This window comes from Vombatus ursinus, unplaced genomic scaffold (assembly GCF_900497805.2).
Source record: "Vombatus ursinus unplaced genomic scaffold, bare-nosed wombat genome assembly UNPS02014773.1, whole genome shotgun sequence".
NCBI classification, from domain to species: domain Eukaryota; kingdom Metazoa; phylum Chordata; class Mammalia; order Diprotodontia; family Vombatidae; genus Vombatus; species Vombatus ursinus.
In genome coordinates this window covers 33905150-33926283 of record NW_020954551.1, presented here as the reverse complement: position 1 = coordinate 33926283, position 21134 = coordinate 33905150, and the positions used below count along the sequence as shown (strand labels likewise).

Below are 21134 nucleotides of genomic sequence, written 5' to 3'. Positions count from 1 at the left end.
CTCACAACTCTGTGAAGTACATGCTCTTGTCATTATTATACTCACTTCACAGAGGAGAAAGCTGAAGCTCAGAAGCAAAGAGTAACTGGCCCAGGACCAGACCACTAATAAGTACTGGAGAGATTAAAGACCAAGGACCTCTCACAACTGCAGGCTCAGGGCTCTTTCCACTATACCAAACCACCTGTTAATGAATAAACACTAACTGGTCCTTTGAAAGTTTCTTAGCTGCCATTTCCCTTCATAAGCAATCACTGAGCTTCTCAAGGTTGAGAAAGCCATGCAGACAGGATTTCTGCTAGACCTGGAGCCTGGGAGACTTCGCTTCAGATTCTGCCTCAGGCCTGGGCCTCATTTTCTTCTTCTGTGGATTAAAGGGGTCAGATTAGATGACTTCTTAGGTCCCTTCCAAATCTAAATTTATGATCCTATGTCCCTTCTCTCATATGAACCTATGTAGCACTTCATACATTTCTCGTGACACAGTAACTTATGTACTTGTTTTATCCCTGCCCTATCACCCTATCACCAACTAGAAAATTCCTGAGGACAAGGCTACTCATCTATCTCCTACATTACTTGGTGCAATGACTTGCACACTGTAAGAGTAGACTAAAGGTTGAAGTGAATTTGTTTATGAGAAGATGCTATTCAGCAGCACAACTGGGGATCCAAGGCTTGGAGATCACCCCAAGAGCAGATTGCTGGGATCCCGAGACATAGAGTATAAAGATCATAGGCTAGACATCAGGAACCAAGGTGTGGTCATCTATGTGGCCTTAGGAAAGTCAATTAAAAAAAAAAGTAAAGTCAATTAGTTTCTCTGGACTTCAGGTCCCTTCACCTGTAAAATGGGGCTAAAAAAACTTCTATTGAACATCACAGGATTATGATAGCAAATGAGAAAATGAATTGTCAAGAGACTTGGAATGTAAGAAATACTATACAAATATGAGATTTCATTATTAACAACAACTGTCAAAAATCTAAGAAACATAAAATGGAAGTCTTCCCCAGACTTGGGTGTGAGGAATGGAAGGAGGCTAGGTAGAAGCAAAGTTGACGACAGACTACCTCCGGGATGCTACAAGTACAAATACACTTTTTTTTTTTTGGTGAGGCAATCGGGGTTAAGTGATTTGCCCAACATCACACAGCTAGTGAGTGCAATGTGTCTGAGTCCAAATTTGAACTTAAGTCCTCCTGACTCCAAGGCTGGTGCTCAATAGAGCACCACCTAGCTGTCCCTATAAATATATTTCTTAAACACCTTCTGGATGCAAAGCAGCAGACTGGCTACTAGGGAAGCAGACAAGTTAAGGCAAGGACAGATCCTTCCAAGATCTCTTTCACCCTCCTCAGTAGGTGTGTGCATACCTCCCGGAACCAGTTAATAGCAAGGAACAAGAGTGAGCATCTAAAGGAACGCTCCTGCATAGAGAAGGATCCTAGCTTCTCTCCAAGATCCAGGTCAGGGAGGTATAAAGGGCAATCTGAAAGAGAAGAAAAAAAAATCTTTTCTTTCTTTCAATTCAAACTAAAACATCCAGATTCTGCTACCTTCAGGAGCTGACCCTATTTCCTACTTGCTACCTATCCTCACACTTGCCAAAGGATTCCTTCATGGATAATGACATTACTTCCTTTTCATCTCAAGAATAACTCTCTTTTCCATAGCAAGGTAGTCTTGTCACCATGCACACAGATGTCCCCTCCCCTGCAGTCTACTGAAAAGATAAACAAAGATTACAGACAAAGGGCCCCAAAGGTTTCTTGTGTACCTAACAGACCATCAATCTCCTCCAAATCTCCATGTTGTTTCTCCACACAAAGCCTCAATAACCGGAAATAGGGGGACAGACACACTGGAGACACTAACCTAGAAAAAAGAGCAAAGACTTCTCAGCTTCATTTCATAATTTCATTTCTAAATTATAATTAAGGAAGCCCAACCACTGGTACCAAGGATTTTGCCAAAGGAAGCCAACTAATGTTAGGGACTGAGGACTAGGTAAAGAGGCTGTACTTAGCAAATATTTGCTGGTCTCATTGAAGGTAAGGGGTGCAGGTAGTGAAGCTGACAAAGGAAAGTTGAAAGGGAAAAGTGAAAGGAACAGGTAAGCACTGGCAAAAGAAAACCGCACATCATAGTATTTATTGCTAAGTGAGAGGGACATCAGTCTCCTGGACAAGGAACAAGGAAGCGGGTCCCCATTTCTTCCATCCTTTCCACTGCTACCAGCCCAGGAGAACCATTCTTGCTCAAATGTCTGAGACCTCAAAGAATTGTGGGCTTGCCAGTGGACATTTAAGACACAGACAGGGGCTTTGGAAAAAGAGAAACTTCACTGACTTTTGGTCTTGATCTCGAGAAGTCATTACACCCATATCGCTCCCAAGATCCTGAAGCAAGAGAAGCGGCAGAAAGTTGATAGCAATTCCATCCTGACTCTCATCTTCATCCAGGCCATACATGGCTTTCACTGGGAAGGGATAATCACTGCAGAGAAAAGAACCACCTCACGTTCCCCGGAACAAGTAGTAGCTGAGGTTGTGGGGAATTATGCCAAGTTAATGAGCCAACTCTAATCTGATTTGGGAGAAGGAAATGACATAGAAACAGCTGTCTGACCAAGAGGGAAACAAACACCACTTGGGAGACTCTTGCTACCTAAGATGCCAGTTCTGAGAATGGAAGCGCCTTGGGATTTGGAGGAAAATAATCATGCTATTGATCTTAAGAAGATATTAGGAAAAACCCCGCAGTTCCCAACCAAATGCCAGATGTGTGGTATTTAATAATGTGAGGGAAAGAAAAGCCTAATGAAGGGGAGAAAATCTCACAAGAAAATGGAACTAAACTAGGGGACAGAGAGCACTTACCTAACCTTTGGAAGAGCAGAGAGGTCCACCACAAATGCATCCTGGAAATCATTACATATGGTCTGTTCAATCCACTCCTTCAAAAGACAAAGAAGCAGCAAGTTTGGACAAGACACCACTGAGAAACAGCAGAGCTGAGGGCTGGGCCTTCCCACAGAGCTCAGACACACCTCACAGCATGTTCCTTTCCATTTCTGTCTCCCTCTACTGCCCTCCGCCTAACCTCCTAGTCAGCATGGATCATCTAAAGCACCCACAGCTATAGAGCCAGCCTCACACATCACTTGGTTGAAGTGATTCAGAACACTTGGCCATACCAGGGTTTTTGGAGCCAATTTTCCTTTTGCAATCAGGTTGGCAAATTCATCATAATACAGTGCAGAGGCTTGAGGAGACTGTTCACTGCAAGAATGCACCAGTTGTAATAAAGAAGTCACCTATGGAGTAGGAAAAGAATAAAACCGACCTATGAGCACATGTTAAAAAACATCAACAGCAATAACAAAACCACCACTGCCCTCACCCCCATCTATCCTCCCTGACCAAGCCCCTGCCCCAAGTCCTCCCGGTAAGGCACAGCGGGGGGCCCTCGGTCACACTTCCTTTTCGACACCTTGAACGCCTTCTCGTAAGGAATATACCTTGCTCTGGTCAAGAGCTTGTTTCATTCTAATCCTACAGTGCTGGTAAGTGACTGAATCACAGATTTACAGCTGGAAGGTTCAACCCCTTCATCTCAAAGATGGCTCATACAGATTAAGTGACTCCCGAGGCCACATGGGTACTAAGTATCGGAGACTGTATTTGAACCCAGGTCTCCTGACTCCAGAGCCCCTGCTGCCTCCTGAATAGGGCCTGCTTGTGCACCTCTGGCATCATATGGACGACCTATCCTTGTCCCTGTACTGGCCACACTTGCTAAGCTCCTTGCTCCCTCACCTCCAGCCATCACAGAAAAATAACGCACTTTCCCAAAGGTGTTGTGATAGCGGACAAAACAAAGTAAATTCACGCACTTGGGAAACTTGGGGGAGGGGAATCCACCCTTCCCTCCGTCCCTGACTCAGCTGTGAGGAAACCACAAAGTGTCTACTTCTATCTCGTTACAAGCAAAGAGGCCACTCACCTGTTTGCAGCGCTCACTGCTCAGTTCTGCTCCCTCTGGGGTCGGGCCAGAAGCGTGACTTTGGAAAACAGTAAATAACCTCAGTTCTTGTTTTTCCATTCAGTTAAACAAACATTCATTAGGTACCTTCTATATTCAAGTCTCTACTAAGGTTCTACTCTGACATGCCTTGAAAACGTTGAGTGTGGGGTTTAGCAATGGATGTTTTCTGTTGTCTGAGGATCAATCAGACTAATTAAGCTTAGACAGACAAACCATAAGCAAAATGACCTTTTTTCATCCACAGAAACTACTAAGGAGTTGCCATCTGCCTTGATGGAGGAAACACCAATACCAATAAAGTTGTATACATCCTGAAGATATTCTGTGACTGTTGGTAGTTACTGTGGATATGAGGATTTAAAAAAAAAGAAAAAAGATGGAATTTCTAACCTCTAAGAGCTTATGGTCCAGTAAGACGATCAGACATTAGAAAAATAATGATGACACATGTTGGAATGGAATCAAAAACACAGGAAAGTCCAAACAGAGGAGCACAAGAGGTTTATAGTAAGAATTGTCATTTTTAGCTGGGAAGGATTCATGGAAGAATCAGGAAGCCAAGCTGAGCCTGAAAGTAAGAGAAGGGATTTCAAAAGGCAGTAATGTAGGAGTGATCTGGTTTAGACGTGGGAGACAGCATGGGCAAATGCAGAGAAGTTAGAGAGGAAAAGAAAAGACTGAGACTGGATGACTGCAAAATTCATTTTGGCTCGCAAGTAAAATACACAATGGTAAATTGTGTGAAATAAGGCTGAAAAATTAGGTGTGAGTCAGATTTTGAAGGACCTTCAATGCCACGTTAAGGTGTGTATATTTTACTTGGAAGGAAATAGGAAAAGCCACAGAGTGTTTTAAAGCCAGGGGAGTCAATTGGTCATATCCAAGCCACAGGATGACTACTTTGGTAAAAGTGCAAAGGATGGTGTGGAGGGTGAAGAGATGGGAAATAAACAGAGAAATTGATTAAGAGGTAATTCTAATAGCTGAGATCTAACTAGGGCCTGCACTAGGGCAGTTGCAGCAAGAATGGAAAGAAGCTGATGTTGTGTAAACAGAACCAACAGAACTTGAATGCTTGTTGGATGTGAGGGTAAGGAAATGCCCCCAAGTGACGCCAGGGTATGAGCCACAGTGCTGATGGAAATAGGGAAGTTAAAAGCAGTAAAGATTTTGGCAGGAAGACAATGAACTCAGTTGTACAAATGTGGTGCAGAACATTTTGCCACAAATGAGTCAATGGGGCCCATCTTCTCCAAGAGGGATAAAGACATGGGAGAGGGCTCATGGGGGCTACACTCAATATGGACTGTAACACTGAAAATCCTTATCAAGAGAAGTCCACCAATGTAAATAACTTCTAACCAAGGAATATTATAAAGAGCAAATGAAAGAACTATTACTCTGTGGCTCTTTAAGGTTTACAAAATACTTTCCTCGCAGAAAGCCTATGTTGTATATAGATATTATGAACATCCCCTCTTACATATGAGAATCTGAGGCGGAGAGATTAAATGACTTCTCCACAGTCACGGGGTTAATAAATGGCTGCACCAAGACTTAAATCCAGGTCTCCTAACTCCAAGTTCAATGTTCTTTCCACTACATCCTGAAGACCCTCGGAGGGACTCCAAAAGTGTCTCCTGAGCTCTTAGAAATACCCTGACAAAGCAAGTCCAAGAAGTTACCACGCCCCAAGCTCATCACCTTGCTAGGCCCCTAATCCGTTTGCTGTCATCTGGGATAGATCAGAACCAGGAAGCCCAATTTTGCAAATAGAGCGTCAGTGGAGTAACAGCCACAATGTCACAGGCAAGATGAAAACAGCCTTACAAAAATGTCGGTTCTTATTATACTGGTCAGTATTGAGAAAACAGGAGGTGAGATGCTGGGAAAAGAACAGCAGCTGGGAAAATATTTTGGCAACCTCAGCCCCAGCCAATCTCTAGAATAACTATACAATTCCTGTCCTACACGGAGCTCTTGTCTGAATCTCCAATCCATGAGTCATGTTGCATTTTGAAGTTCACCATCTGGTTTTATAAATTCATTTAATAAAGGAAGAGGAGAACAAGCAGTCACTGATTTCCTTCTCTTTGTACATAGCTTAAGGCCTCCCCAAGAGTAATTTTTCTCTAGAGCAATCAATTAGTGTTATTTTTATTGTACCATGAACATGTTTATAAGAGTTATAACTAGTAACAAACTTATTTTTTTAACAAGTTAAACAAACTGAACTCTTTCTCTTTTACTTGTGAAAGGAGTGAAATCTGTCATTGACAGGTTTGTGCAAAAATGAAAACTAGAGTTAGACTTTGGGTGGGCCAGTGAGGGGAGGTCAGCATTATTATTGTTGTTTGTAGTATCTTAGAGGACTGTGTGGTGGGAAATAGAGAACATGGGATATTAATTTTTTTTTTTTTGCTTTTTGGTGAGGCATTTGGGGTTAAGTGACTTGCCCAGGGTCACACAGCTAGTAAGTGTCACATGTGTGAGACTGGATTTGAACTCAAGTCTTCCTGACTCCAAGCCACAGCTCTATCCACTGTGCCACCTAGCTGCCCGGGATGTTAAAATTGAAAGGGATCTTACTGTTCATCTAGTCCAAACTGTTCCTTTAATAGATCAAGAAAGAGAGTTATGTGATCTTCCCAAAGTCATACAGCTAACTGGTGTCAGAGTCAAGCCTAGAACCAAGATTCTCCTGACTCTCAGTCTAGGGCTCGGCTCTCTTTAATGTGGGTTATGGTTCTCCGTATGCCGCTCACTAGCTCTGGAACTCTGGACAAGGAAATCACACCCTCCCTGGATGCAGGCTGTAGCAAAGTGGGCATGATAACACCCAGCCTGCCTGAAAACAGAAGGCTGGACCCGATGATCTCCAGGCCCTCAGCAATTCTATAATCCTATGATTATAATCTATGACTGTAAGGTCAATTCCTAATCTACAACTTTGGGAGGCACAAACTCAGCCTGCTCTCACCTGTTTGCTGTCATACTACCCACCATGGTGATGGCACCAATAATCCCAATTAGTTTGTATTTAAATACAGTACTGGAAAGCTGCTTTCGAATCACCAGGTACATATCATCCTGCAAAGGATACAGAAAAATAAGGAAAGAAGTTGTTAGTCATTCTTAAAAAGCTATTCAGTCTACCAGTGAACATGTAAAACTAAAGTTATTTCTTCATTCATATGTAGAGGCATCAGGGATGCGTATATAAACCCAAACATGGGATTTTTCTGAAGAAAATTCTCTATCAGTCTATTTCATGTTCCTGGAATCTATGTTGCTAGAATTAACACAAAGGCTCATATGACACAATGGAATCTTTGGTATTCAGGATGAGACCTAAGGAAAGAATGTTGGAATTCCCACTTTATGCCATTTATCTTTGTACTTTTTTTTGACCCAAACTCATGGTTTCCATATGTGGAAATTCCCCAGGCTCCACAAGGCATTTTGAGGAGTTCCAGGAAAGAAAGCGTGGCCATGGGAACCATACTTGACTTTTGCTTACTGCATCACTTCCAGCTTCTCTCTCAACATTACAACTCTCATCTAGTTCTTATGGGATGAGCAATGTAGAAAGGTTCCTCATTCCTAAAGGCTTCAAAATCACTGCTCTAAAAAAACATACAAGAAGATTTGTCTGCTTGTTTGTTGGGATCTGTCTGCTATGTAAAAACAAAAAGTATTAATAAAATTAAAAAATTTAAATTAAAAAACAACAACCACCCAAAAAACCTAAGTGAGAAAGCCCCATGCCAGGGGAAAAGACAGGAATGGTACCTTCTGACTGGGCATTACATAGGTTGTCCTTCCTTAAGAGACATACTTTCAGAAAAATACTTCAGAAAATATAAGGTGTAAAATTTTACGAGGAAATACTATTCACTATTCTACAAACAGCAGTACTGAAAAGCACTTTAGTAGAAATACAATGAAGCTGTTTGTTATTCAAAGTTAAATTCCACAGTAACTTCCATATAAATGCATGAACTCATCCCAAGAATTTTGGATTTCAATACAACCTGCTCATCGACTTCAATATTTATTAATTCAATAAATATTTATCAAATACACATTAGGTAACAAATATAATCCTGTGATACCCTTGTATCCTCACAGAATATAGGATATAGTCTCTGTCCTCAGAGCTTACAGAAAACTTTCCTTACAAATAGAAAGGAAGAGAAAATATACACAAATAATTTAAAAAGGCAGAACTAGAAGTATTCAAATTACAATTAGAGAGGTACAAAGGCCTATGGGAGTTGAAAGAAAAGGTTATGTCTGCTAGGAGGAAGAGGATCAAGAAAAACTTCAAGGCAGAGATTTGCATTTGAGCTTAGCTGTGAAGAACAGGCAAGAATTCAGTGGATGGAGGTTGGAGGAAGGGCACCCTTTGTGGAGAATACCATGAAAAATGGTGTGAGATACAGAAGAACAATTTCAAGGATCTGAGTCGTACACATTATCTGGAGCATACAGCGTATAAACTGAAACAGTGGAAGACAAGTAAGATTGGAAACAAAGTGGGGACCAAAACATAAAAGTGTCTAAATGCCAGGGGAAGAGTTTGGACTTAATTTGATAAGTAATGAGGAGTCCTGGAGAAGTATTTAAGTAAGGGGTAAGGGGTAACGTGGTCAAGCTGTATTTTAGGAAAATTAATTCAATCTCATTAGCTAAATAGGGATAGCTCTGGCTAGCTCTTGGATGACAGACCACCAGACAATTCTGTAGTCTTGCTTCAGTGCCAGACATGGCAAAAATGTGACCCTGAGTTATCAATGGTTATGCCAGGGAAACACAACTTCTGGCAGGATCTACCATACTGGAAAGGCTTTACATAAAGTCATGGTGACAGACTGTCTACTTTCTGATGATTAGCCTATCTAAGTATAAGAAACTCATCCCCACTAAGCCAGGTATTTGGTGATTAATTCTTTGGCCATCGTAATCCATGAAAAAGAAAAATACGAAATGGCCCCCAATCCTACGTGGTTTCTGCAGCAGCAGTGGCAAAGTGGCAGACAAGGGGCAGTGGTGTTAAAAAATCAAACATGTTTGTCTATAAGCACTGATTTAACTGTTGGTACATTAAATTTAAGAGTCTTTCTTGTCCAGGGATCAATAACCCTCATCAGTTCACATGGGTTAATGATCTTTAAGCTGATGATCTTGGATCTACATATCCAGCCCTCACCTCTCTCCTGAGATCAAGTCAAGCAACTGCCTATTGGCCTATTTTGAGCTCAAAGTCCCATCTGTGAGCCATCTGCACAAAGACAATAGTTAAACCCACAGGAGTCAATGAGGTAAGAGAGAGAGAAAATGAACACAGAAGCAGAAGAGAAGAGGGCTCAGCTTAGAACCTTGGGGGACCCTCTCATTCGGAAAAGTGATACGGATAATGAACCAGCAAATGAGATTGAGGAATGGTAAGAAAGGTAAGATGAGAACCAGGAGAGAGTAGTGTCACGAAAACCCAGAAAGCAGAGTGGACAATGGTGTCTAATGCAGCAGATAGATTGAGAAAAGTACATCAGATTTGGTAATTAAGAGATAGTTGCTAACTTTGGAGAGAGTATTTCCAGTCGAAATGAGGCTGGAAGTTAGATTGCAAAGGGCTGAGGAGTGCTTGAGAGGGAGGAAGTAGGTACAGTATGTATAGACAGCTTTTTCTAAGTATTTGGGTGAAAAATGGAGGAAAGAGATAGGATGACAGTTTTCTCCCTCCATGGCGTCTCTTACCTGAATGTGGCTGCTGTCTTCATGACCCTTGCTAAATGATAGAGTACTAAGAACATAGAACAGTTTTCGTATTTGAGAAGGGGTCAAATTATCTAGATAATCCAGAATGCCCTGTGAGGAAGAAAAAACATAGTAATCAGACATGAGGTATAGAAATTAACACGTTCCAGAGACCAAGGTGGATTAGCTGCCTAGAAAGGTATAGTAGAAAATTCCTGGATTTGGAGTCAGACCTACATTCTTATTCTAGTTCTGTTACTACCTGTTTGTACTTGGGTAAATCACTCCCACTCTCTGGGTCTCAGTTTGCTCATCTGTGAAAGGAAGGAATTGGACTACATGATCTCAAAATCTATTAGCCAATGGTTAAATATGCACACATATGTGTATCCACGTGTGTGTACACATGTCCATGCATGTACAGACACCCAATAATGCACAGGTTTGTAAGACAGTGCAAGAAGTTCTAGTTTTAACAGCTGATGTTACAGATTTCATCTCAGATGATGACTTGTGAGTAAGGATTTAACTGAAGACCTCAGGCTATTCATTTATCTCTTCAATAAAACCAAGAGGAAAAACTGTTGACTCTCATAGTAAATCAAGCACAGCCTCTAACCCTTGCTCCCCCCCCAGCTTGGCTCACAGTTCAGTCCACTGCTGTTCTGAAAAGGTTTATTCTCCTGTTGCTTCATGCCTGTGTTAGAGGTGGAAGGGAACTCTAGGACCTATCCAAGGTCACACAGGCAGTAAGCAGCAGCTGCCACTCAAACTCAGGTCTTGAGACTCCAAATCCAGAGCTCTTTACACACAAGGCACTGCCTCCCCTAATCATAAACACTTAGCCCTGCTATTTAAGAGCTGTATGACTATGGTCTGCACACAGGAGGAGGCACTAAAAAAAGCACTTAAACTAACAGATACATCCTCTCAAAGATGTCCAGGACTGAGGAATATTCCAGGACTCAGAGGAGAGAAAAGCACCTTCACAAAGACGGCATACAGTCTCACGGCAGACAGATTGAGAACCACCAGCTCCGAGAGCACCTCTAGAGCAATATCGACTTCAGCGTCATTCCCGCTGCAGACGTGGGTCACTAACGCCCCAATTACTTCCTGCCAGGAGAAAAGCAATTAAGGTGAAACAAGAAAATACAGTACAATGGTCTTGTGCCCCTCTCTTCTCCAACTTAGATATTTTCCTACCGCCCAGCAGACTCTGTGCCCAGCATGTCTCAGTGCTAGCCACATTACCTTTAGAATTATAGGCACGTAAGTGTGCTCGCACCCACCACATCCTCCACTCATTCCCTTCATTTTTAACTAGACATGAGACCGTGGGCACATCGCTTCCTTCTCTCCACTTCAGTTTTTTCCTCTGTAAAACGAGGAGGCCCAGCTCAGTGATCTTATCCTTCCCGGTGCTAAAATCCCATGTTCTACATTTCTGGTGAGAAGCTTTGTGGTCTGGTGGACAGTGAACTGGCCTTGGAGGCAGGATGACAGGGGTTCTGGTGCCAGCTCTAACACAGGCTATCTCTGTGTGATCCTGGACAACTCATTTAACCTCTCACTACTCTGGCAATTCTCTAAATTTCTATGTGACATCACAGAGAAGGTACCAACACTGCGGTAGTAGAAGCCCGTCACCAGGTACACCAGTCGTATACTAATGACAAGCACAAGTCTGTTCCAAATTTTTTCATGTGTCTAGATGTGCATGAGTGTTTATGTTTATATCTTTGTCTCTTCACACACACATTATTTTTTCTTTTGTTTTTGTTGGGCAGTGGGGATTAAGAGACTTGCCTAGGGTCACATAGCTGGTGAGTGTTATGTGTCTGAGGCCGGATTTGAACTCAGGTCCTCCTGAATCTAGGGCCAGTGCTCTATCCACTGCACCACCTAGCTGCCCCTTATTAAGTTAGCTGTTCTGATTTCTGCATGTAGCTTCACTTCTGTCTCCATGGAATCCATGCCGTTTCCCTTTACCAATCCAAGTATGGTTAGGAGACAATGAATGTCGAATTCACGGCAAGCAAGATTGTACAGCACTCTTAAAAGCTCACGAAGGGGAGATGACACAGAAATTCAGGCAATCAGCTAAAGTATGGCTTTTATTGGGCTGTCATTTGTAGTAATTTCCTACACAGCACAAGTTAGAATCATATTCCAGCAAATGCAAGTGAAGACTATGCTGTAGAGACAGCCTTCCTCAGTTCTGAAGATCTTTCAAGATCTAAGTGGTCTAAATCACTCCTGTAGCAGACTCTTGGTGTTTTTTTTGTATCTTTTACTTCCCTCCCACCTCTGTATTTAGAATGATTAAATACTAAAGTTGGAGGAGTCCTTATCGGTCTTCAAGCCCAATACCTAGCTAGGTGGTACAGTGGATAAGGTATTGGGCTTCGAGTTAGGAAGACCTGAGCTCAGATGCTGCCTTCAGAAACTTCCTCGTTGTGTTAACCCTGGGAAAATCACTTAAGTGCTCTGGGGCAAATTTAATAAGTGGTAGCTAGGTGGTGCAAAGGATAGAGTGCTTGACTTGGAGTAAGAAAACCTGAATTGGAATCCTGTCTCAAACACTTACTAGCAAGTCACTTAAGCTCTCCTATGCTCAGTTTTCTCATCTGTAGAGTGAGGAGATTAGACCTGAGAGTTTCTGAGGATGCTGTCAGCTCTAAATCCATGATATCATGAACCTATATCCCTCATTTTACAGATGAGAAAACTGAGGCCCAGAGAGATGGAGTGCCTTGCCTCCGTCACAGAAGAAATGAGTTTACAGAGCTCATGGGCACTGGGACTGTCCTGACTCCTGGGCCAATGCCCTTTCCACCCTGCACATCACAGTTTGCCCAGTACCATTTTCATAATCTCCCCCTAAGGAATTACAACTGCTACCAATTTTACTTCATGGCTCATGTTCATGGACTGGAGTCCTGGAAAGAGTTTCTTATCCTGAGATCTATGAACTTTAAAAAAATTTGATAACCATATTTTAATATAATTGGTTTTCTTTGTAATTTTATGCATTTAAGAATATTATTCTGAGAAGGGGTCCAGAGGCCCATACCACAAAGAAGTGAAGAACTCTGGTCTGGGACCTCATTCTTAATTTGCTGGCACACCCTTTTCAAGAAAACATCTCCAAAATCAATAAACAGACAACTAGATTACTTATGATTAAATTATGAAACTGTGCCTCTCTCCTTAACACACTCTATTTCTAAAGTTATTTAATGATCCCTGCTCTATGGAGTCCAATTGAAAAAACAACCACCATACTTCATTTCAGAAATTAGCTAATGGTTGTCATTGTAGCCAAGCTGAGAAATGCTGTGACAAAACTAATCAACCCTAATGCTAAGTTTGGATCATAATTTTTCCAAATAGCCCCCCCCAAAAAAGAAAGAAACAAGTTATCCCTTCAGAGCTCTATCACTGCCCCATTTCCCCTAGCTGTGTTCCAGAATACCTGTTGATAATATGTGTCAAATGACAAAAAGGCATATTTGTAAAGAAGGCTGCCAAAAGAGATCACACTCTGGTCTGTGGAGTGCAGCAAACTCTGAGCCAGTGACAAAATGGATGGAAAGACATCTCTGAGAACCTGAAAGAAACACAGTCAATCTGAGAGGGAAAAGACATTCAACTTTTTGGACCTGAAAAACTGTTAACATAGTGCTTCAATATTTACAAAGTTTAATATAAATAATATAAACAAAGTTTAATATAAACTATCCACTCTGATGGCTACAATAACCCTGTGAGGTAAATTAAGTATTAGCAACATTATTCTCTTTTCATAGATGAAGAAAATGAAACTGAAAGGGACCAAATGACCTGTCCAAGAGTAGGGAGCTAGAAGTGGGAGAGTTGGGACTCAACTCTGACTCAAAGCTAGTACAATTTCCATTACATCAGATGCTTAATTTACCATTTCTGGGCTTCTCTCCCCACCTCTGGGGGAGTACAGTGTCTGGACCCCAGACACTGCCTGTTCTTATCAGAAGGGTCCCCACCATTAGAAGGCTAAGTTCTGCTTGAAGATTTAAAGTGAAACCAAGTGGCCTCAAATGACAAACTTCATAAAGCTGCTTTAGCCTGAAAAGGACCAGGAGAGGCCTATTGACTTTCTTCCAAGAGTAGGGAGTTGGATGGTCATTGGTGGATACTTACCTCACAGGATTGTCATAAAGAAACTTTGAAGCACTATGTAAATGTGATTTACTGCTACACTATATAAGTAAACAATTTCTGAGTCAAGCTTAATCATTTTTATCAAGAACATTTATTAAATACCCAAAAGTATGATATATGGCAAACTAACTACTTTGAGCAACATACAAAAAAAATTTAACAGAAAGTTCCCCAGCTCTCTAAGAGTATCTTATAATCTGCGACAGAACAATATAGTGACAAGCAAGGGGAAGGAAAACAAATGCAAGCATAGATAAGTGAAAATCATAAAGTTGAACCAAAACATTCCTGTAGCTTCCTGGGAGTCAGCCAAAAAAGCCTAGAAGGCTCAAATCAATAGCCTAGTCAAAAAATCTAGGAAGTTGTATTGTTAATTTCATTCTTAGGGCTAGCAAAACACTCATTGATACTTAGAAAATTCAGTAAATATTTAATGCTGGAGAGATGGTGAAAAAATAGGCACACCTGCACACTATTTAAACTATAAATAAGTCCAAATATTCTGAAAAACAATTTGGAATAATGCTTTAAAAATAATTAAAATGTCCATACTTTTTGATCCAGAAATGCCACTGCTAGGCATATATCCCAAAGAGGCCAAAGAAAGAAAGTTATACACACCAAAATATTCACAGCATTATTTTTTGTGGGAACAAAGAAATAGGAACTGAATTTTGTGGTACAGAAATACAATGGAATACTACAAGGCCATATGTAATTATCAAAATGATGAATTCAGAGAAGTACCAATCAATAAGCATTTATTAAGCACCTACTACGTTCCAGGTACTGTATTAGGTGTGAGGGATATAAAGATAGAAATAAAACAGTCACTGCAAGGAGCTTACATTATACTGGAGCAGACATGTCCATACAAAAGTATATACCAAATAAATACAAGGTGAATTAGGAAGGGTAAGCACTAGCAAGTGTGGGATACCAAGAAAGGCTTCATGCAGAAAGTAGTGCTGGACCTGAGTCCTGAAGAAAGGGATTCTAGACAAGAGAGTGGAGGACGCAGAGCCTTCCAAACACAGGGGATGGCCAGCACAAAGACATGGAGATGGAAGAACTGCAAGAAAGACAGGTTGGGCAGAAAACAAAGTGCAGAAAGGGGAGGTGGAGGTTGCTTAGTTTGGCTGATCTGCTCTTTTCCTTCTTTTCTTTTTTTTGTGAGAGAGAAGGCTCACTGGATAGGGGCAGAGGGAGTAGTAGATTCAGAAATGAAGGTAACATAAAAACAAAAGCTATCCACAGAAGTAAGATTTTTTAAAATGCCAGGCTGTGGCTTTTGTATTTTATCCTAGAGGTAACAGGGAACCATTCTATGCTTCTGAATAGGGATGTGGCATGATCAGATCAGTGTTTTAGGAATACTACTGATTTGGTAGCTGTTTGGAGAAGATTGGGAAAAGGAGATTAGAGGCAGAGAGATCAATTAAGAGGCTCTTACAATAATCCAGATGAGAAATGATAGGATCCTGAACTAGGACAGAAGCTGAATGGAGAGGTAGGGAAAGATGAAAGAAATGTAGTGGTAGGAGAGATTTAACCAGACTTGGTGTCTGACTGGATATGGGGGAGTGGGGGTGGTTGGTGGGGTAAATGAGAGAGAAAGCAGGGAGAGTCAATGATGATTCCAGGATCATGAACCTGGCACACAGGAAAGGCAATAGCACCATCAACAGATATAGACGAGTTTATGATCCAACCATTCTGGAGAGCAATTTGGAACTCTGCCCAAAGGGCTATAAAACTGTGCACACCCTTTGACCCAGCAATACCACTTCTAGGTTTGTATCCCAAAGAGATCATACAAATGGGAAAAGGACCCACATGTACAAAAATATTTATAGCAGCTCTTTTTGTGGTGGCCAAGAATTGGAAGTTGAGGGGATGCCCATCAATTGGGGAATGGATGAACAAGTTGTGGTATATGAATGTAATAGAATACTATTGTGCTATAAAAAACGATGAGCAAGGGGCAGCTAGGTGGTACAATGGATAGAGCAACTGCCCTGAATTCAGGAGGACCTGAGTTCAAATCTGGTCTCAGACACATAACACTTACTAGCTGTGTGACCCTGGGCAAGTCACTTAACCCTCATTGCCCAACCAAAAAACCCAAAAAAACAAACAAACAAACAAACAAACAAAAAAACCGATGAGTAGGCAGACTTCAGAAAAACCTGGAAAGACTTGTATGGTCTGATGCTAAGTGAAGTAAGCAGGATCAGGAGAACATTGTACACAGTAACAGTCATGTTGTATGATGACTAATATTGATAGATTGAGACTGGATATGTAGATTAGGAGTCTATATATAGAGGTAATGAACCCAAGGAGTTGATGAGATTACCACAGGAATGCAGAGTAGAATGGAAGAGAACTCAGGACAAAGCCTTGAGGGACACCTCCACTTTTAGTGTACAAAAAAAGAATAATGACCCAGCAAGAGACAAAACAGTCCAACAAGTAGAAAGAGAACCAAGGAGAACGGTGTCACATAAGCCAAAGAAGGCAAGAGTTTCCAGGAAAAACAGGGGTGGCCCACAGGACAAAAACTGAGAAGACGTCAAACAGAACAAAGGCTGAAAAAGGGCAGATGAAGCTGACAAAGGTCCTTAGATAGGAGAGGACAATTTCAGTTAAATGGTGGGATCAGAAGGCAGACTGTAAGTGACTGAAATGTGAGGGGGATGAGAGGAAACAGAAGTAATGAGTGAAGACAAGTTTTTCTAGGAGTTTGGCTGGGAAAAGAAGAGATCTAGGACCACGCATTAGATTTTACTCTTAAGTGTCTGAGCTGAGGCTAGATGCTCTTGCACCTGTCGATATTATGGCCAGGAGTTTGAACTAGAATGACCTCCAAAGTGTTTGAAACTTACTGATGTGTACGTGCAGAACGTGCTCTGAAGCAGCTGCTCAGGGATGCAGCCCGACTGGACCTTGTTTCTCAGCACCTTCTCGATGCACTTCTTGCTCTGAGAGTTTACACTATAGATGATCAGAAGCATCAGCAGGTCAAGAACCTTCCACAAGGAAAATGACAGTGAGATGAACCAACTGCAAAGGGCCAACAAAACAGCTAAGCCCAAAGAGCCCCTCGGGGGATGCCTCGAGGGGCCAGCAGAGGAGACAAAATGGTCCTACAAATAGCAAAAGAGGCAGAATGGAGTTCTGGTTCTCTGGAAGGAGCCAAAATTTCCAGAACCAGAGCAGGAGTGGGTTTAGTCCAGTTGGCTTTCTGGCAGTGGATGGAAATGTTAGTGCTGCCTTATCAGATGTCTGTTACTAGTGAAATAAAGAATGGAGAACACAGGGGGCAATGTGTGAGAATGAAGCTTAGAGAGATAGCAGTTAAATTGGCAATTTCTCCATTTTCTTACCAGTGAAGACCTGATCTTAGAGTGCAATAGGAAGATTCATTTAGAATTTACAACGTTTCCTCTCTGATTGGTCAAAGTCCATTATAATTACAATGAACAAAAGAATGGGGGCACACCATCTGAGAAGTTCACCCCAGATGACCTGACATCACCAATAAAGGCATCTAGAGTCACTACAGAGTGAACACAAACCCCAAAGAATGACTATGTTTCTAAGAAAGGCTCAAATTCCAAATTTCAAACCGAAAATGCATATGATTAGGGAATTATGATACATAAAGGTCACCTTGTAGTCAGACACAGAATCAATGTTTTCAATTGCCTAGAGAGAGAACAGAAACAAAAGAGCATTAAGAAGTAGAATGTAGCACCTTATTTTATTTCAGCATTCCCTCATAAACAGAGCTGACTTATCTAGACGGCGCTTTGTATTGTTATTTACTTCCCTATATATAGGTCCTCTCTCCCCACCTAGATTAGAAAGGGATAAAGGGTGCTGGGTCACAATTAGGTGCACCAAGTTCAAATCAAGGCTCCAACCCTTCCTAGTGGAAAGACTCTAGGTAAGTCACTAAGCCTGTTGCCACATGTGTATAATGATGATAATAATAATACACAATTTACCTCACAGTATTATAGTGAACGAAGTACTTTGCAGATTCTAAGGAACTCTATCAATGTGAGTCATCACCATAGTGAGCTATTTTAAGTCCCCTTAGGGTAGATACAAGATTTTACCCTTTCTTCTTCTTCTTCTTCTTTTTTTTTTTTGCTTTTTGGTGAGGCAATCAGGGTTAAGTGACTTGTCCAGGGTCACACAGCTAGTAAGTGTCAAGTGTCTGAGGTCAGAGTTGAATTCAGACCCTCCTGACTCCAAGACAGAACTCTATCCACTGCACCACCCAGTTTTACCCTTTCTCGTACGCCTAGAGCCTAACACAGCACCCAGTACCCAGCAGGTTTGAAATAAGTATCTACTAATGATAAAATGAAACTCAACACACAGAAAATAGCCTTTCTTCCTGAACTTCTCCTTCTACTCACTTTTCTAGCCAAAGGAAGTTAACCCTTCTCCCAGTCATTAAATCTTTAAGTTGTATTTCTTTTTATAATACTTCTTTCTTAGGACTATAGAAAGCCACTACCAAATCTCACCACTTCTTTCACAATATTTATAAAATCAGAGCCATTTTCTGATTATACTTTCTTCATCTTATTATCAACTTCCAGTCTACGTGTGGCCTATAGAAATCTTTGGAAGGTGGAAAGACACTTGAGTGTGATGATTAATATGAAGTCAATTTCTCTGGTACATTTCCTTCTAAATTAATAATACCACTAGTCTTCATATAAACAGAGGGATCAGTTTGTCTGGATCTTTCCCATGCATCCTTGCAACCGGCACAACTTAACTGCAGAATAGCTGGCTAAGGTGAGCAGGGAATGTGGCAGCAGAACCCAAAAGGCTCACTTGCCTCTAAGGGGATCCAAGCCAAGACTCTAGTGGTCTCTGTAGTTACGTGGCCTACCAACTGAGCTAATCAATGATAAAGGTCTCATTGGATGAGGAGGCAATTACCTTAATCCATGCTTCTGAAATGGCTTTCTCATATCGAACAGCTGACTTGATCACGTCAAAGAGGAGAGAAACACAGTCCTGATTGCTCTTTTCATAATTTCCTGAACTATAAGCAGAGAAAGAAACATGTCCATTCATATCCCTGAACCAGAAGCATCACTCTCTACCAAGCTGCAGCTAGGCTGCTTTCAGGAGACTGCCCAGCTAAGTGCTCTGCTTTTCAAATATCACTCAGGACAGTGACTTCTCTGATGACCAAAAGAGAAGCTTTGCTGCTTGGGTAGATCACCAAAGAGACCAGGAGAAAGAGGTGTCAAGGACTACTATACCTCACATGACCTTTATTTTTCAACTTGCTTTGGGAAGTTTGCAGCTGAGGTGGCAAAATACAGTATTCTAGATTCAACTTTTTCCGAAGCTCAGAAATCACCTGCAGAAAGCAAAGGATTCCTGGTGTGTTCTAATCATTTACAATGGATAAGCTTAAACCACTAAAATGATATTGATCTTCTTTTAAGTTTGGGGAATTGGAACTGTTAAATACATGATACCAACTTTTTTAAATATAAAAGATTGATAATAATGAGGTGCAATAACGTTCAAAATGCTAAGTGTTTGACATTCTATAAGAGAGCAAATACAATATCATGAGAATTAATATGACCAGTAGTGCTATTCTATACTCCCCAGTGCTATCTTAACTCACTAATCAGTCTGGAGATGGTGGGGGCAGATGGGGGGGAAAGGACATGGGGGATGACAAATTTATGGAAAGAACTGTTTTTTGTTTGTTTTTTTCTGGTTCTTTGAGTATGAGTAAAGATGACGTTATGTTTTTAAGTTTCTCTTCCATTTCAGAATAGAAACTCCCTCAAGGCTGAACCCAAATTTATATATGTTGCAGGGTTTAGCACCATTCTAGGTAGTTGGTGAGTAAATACCAATGTACCTCTAATGCATCTGTGACTGTGACCGCATGAAGAATGAACTTGATTATCACAGGTAAATTGTCCAGTGTCACAGCTGACAGTTTAGTCATCACTAAGTGGCGCACCTAAAACAGAAAGCAAGACTACCTTAGTCTCTCAAATTCAATACTCAGACCTATCAACCTGTGAAAAAAATAGAAAAAATTTCTCAGTGCCTTGCTTTCCCTATATATAAAATGGGGAGGAAAACACCTGACTCTTAGCTGAAATCTCAAAGAAACTGAATGCTATAAAGGTAATTACTAAGACACATAATACATATAATGCTAGTATTATCTTCTCAGATTCTGGAACCTGAATTTTCCACAGTCAGAAAAAAGGGGGAGAAGGGAATGCACGGGAATCCATTCTTTCTATGAATAGTATTACATAAAGTTCAGGCATTTAGAATTTACTACAACAACAACAAAACCCATCTCTCTTTGCTCTAATCTGAGTATCTGACAAAACGGATCATTAGTCTGCTGCAGCTTAATTTATAGCCCATCTCTAAAACAATCAAGTTTCTATTTGCCTCACCTATCCTAAAAAAAGAGTAGCAAGGTAATGTACTTTCAAAATGCAATTTTCACTACAGTAACTATCTTAAAAAGCATTTGTTCCTCGAAAAGTCAGCAGGCAGCTGGCTTTCAATCCTTTTTCCCTACCTTAGACAGAAGCTTTGGATCAAGGCGGAGGCTAGAAAGCACATCCAGGATCGGGACCGTCAGCGTTGTATTCTTCGTCAGAAGGTCACTGTGTACAAGTAAGAGTAATTACATAAGAAATTAACAGAGAACAAAATGAATGCAACTTGGGAAAATCTCCCTCTCTTTAGAATGTGGGCTCGGATAGCATTCAAGTTCATTGTCACAGTGGACTATAGTAAAAGCATCTTTTTTCTTATTCAAAGGGTTGAATTAGTAAGCCACATAGGTATGCAAGATGACTATGAAAAACACTCTGGAACAATGTGGAAAATATCCTGGTGGATGAGAAGATGCTGAGTCCTTTTCAAGGGAAAAGAGGGAACCATTAGGGCAGCGAGGCGGCGCAGTGGATAGAGCACCGGCCCTGGAGTCAGGAGGACCTGAGTTCAAATCCGGCCTCAGACACAAAACACTCACTAGCTGTGTGGCTCTGGGCAAGTCACTTAACCTCAATTGCCTCACCAAAAAAAAAAA

General features: G+C 41.2%; 1 protein-coding gene across 3 annotated transcripts in view; it reads right to left on the bottom strand.

The window, feature by feature from the left end:
• Positions 1–21134, bottom strand: part of FANCD2 (FA complementation group D2) — a 60268-nt gene that overhangs the window by 25966 nt on the left and 13168 nt on the right. For 2 of the 3 annotated variants that reach the window (XM_027864027.1, XM_027864029.1), the window contains exons 10-25: positions 20619–20706; positions 19932–20036; positions 19312–19412; positions 18983–19088; positions 17690–17725; positions 16903–17046; positions 13290–13424; positions 10796–10927; positions 9812–9922; positions 7032–7141; positions 4010–4067; positions 3201–3320; positions 2884–2960; positions 2354–2500; positions 1782–1879; positions 1378–1493 (exon numbers count right to left, since the gene is read on the bottom strand). In XM_027864027.1, coding sequence (XP_027719828.1) covers positions 1378–1493; positions 1782–1879; positions 2354–2500; positions 2884–2960; positions 3201–3320; positions 4010–4067; positions 7032–7141; positions 9812–9922; positions 10796–10927; positions 13290–13424; positions 16903–17046; positions 17690–17725; positions 18983–19088; positions 19312–19412; positions 19932–20036; positions 20619–20706 — 1684 coding nt within the window. The remainder of the gene's footprint in view (positions 1–1377; positions 1494–1781; positions 1880–2353; positions 2501–2883; positions 2961–3200; positions 3321–4009; positions 4068–7031; positions 7142–9811; positions 9923–10795; positions 10928–13289; positions 13425–16902; positions 17047–17689; positions 17726–18982; positions 19089–19311; positions 19413–19931; positions 20037–20618; positions 20707–21134) is intronic. The other variant, XM_027864028.1, reaches the window with a different exon arrangement.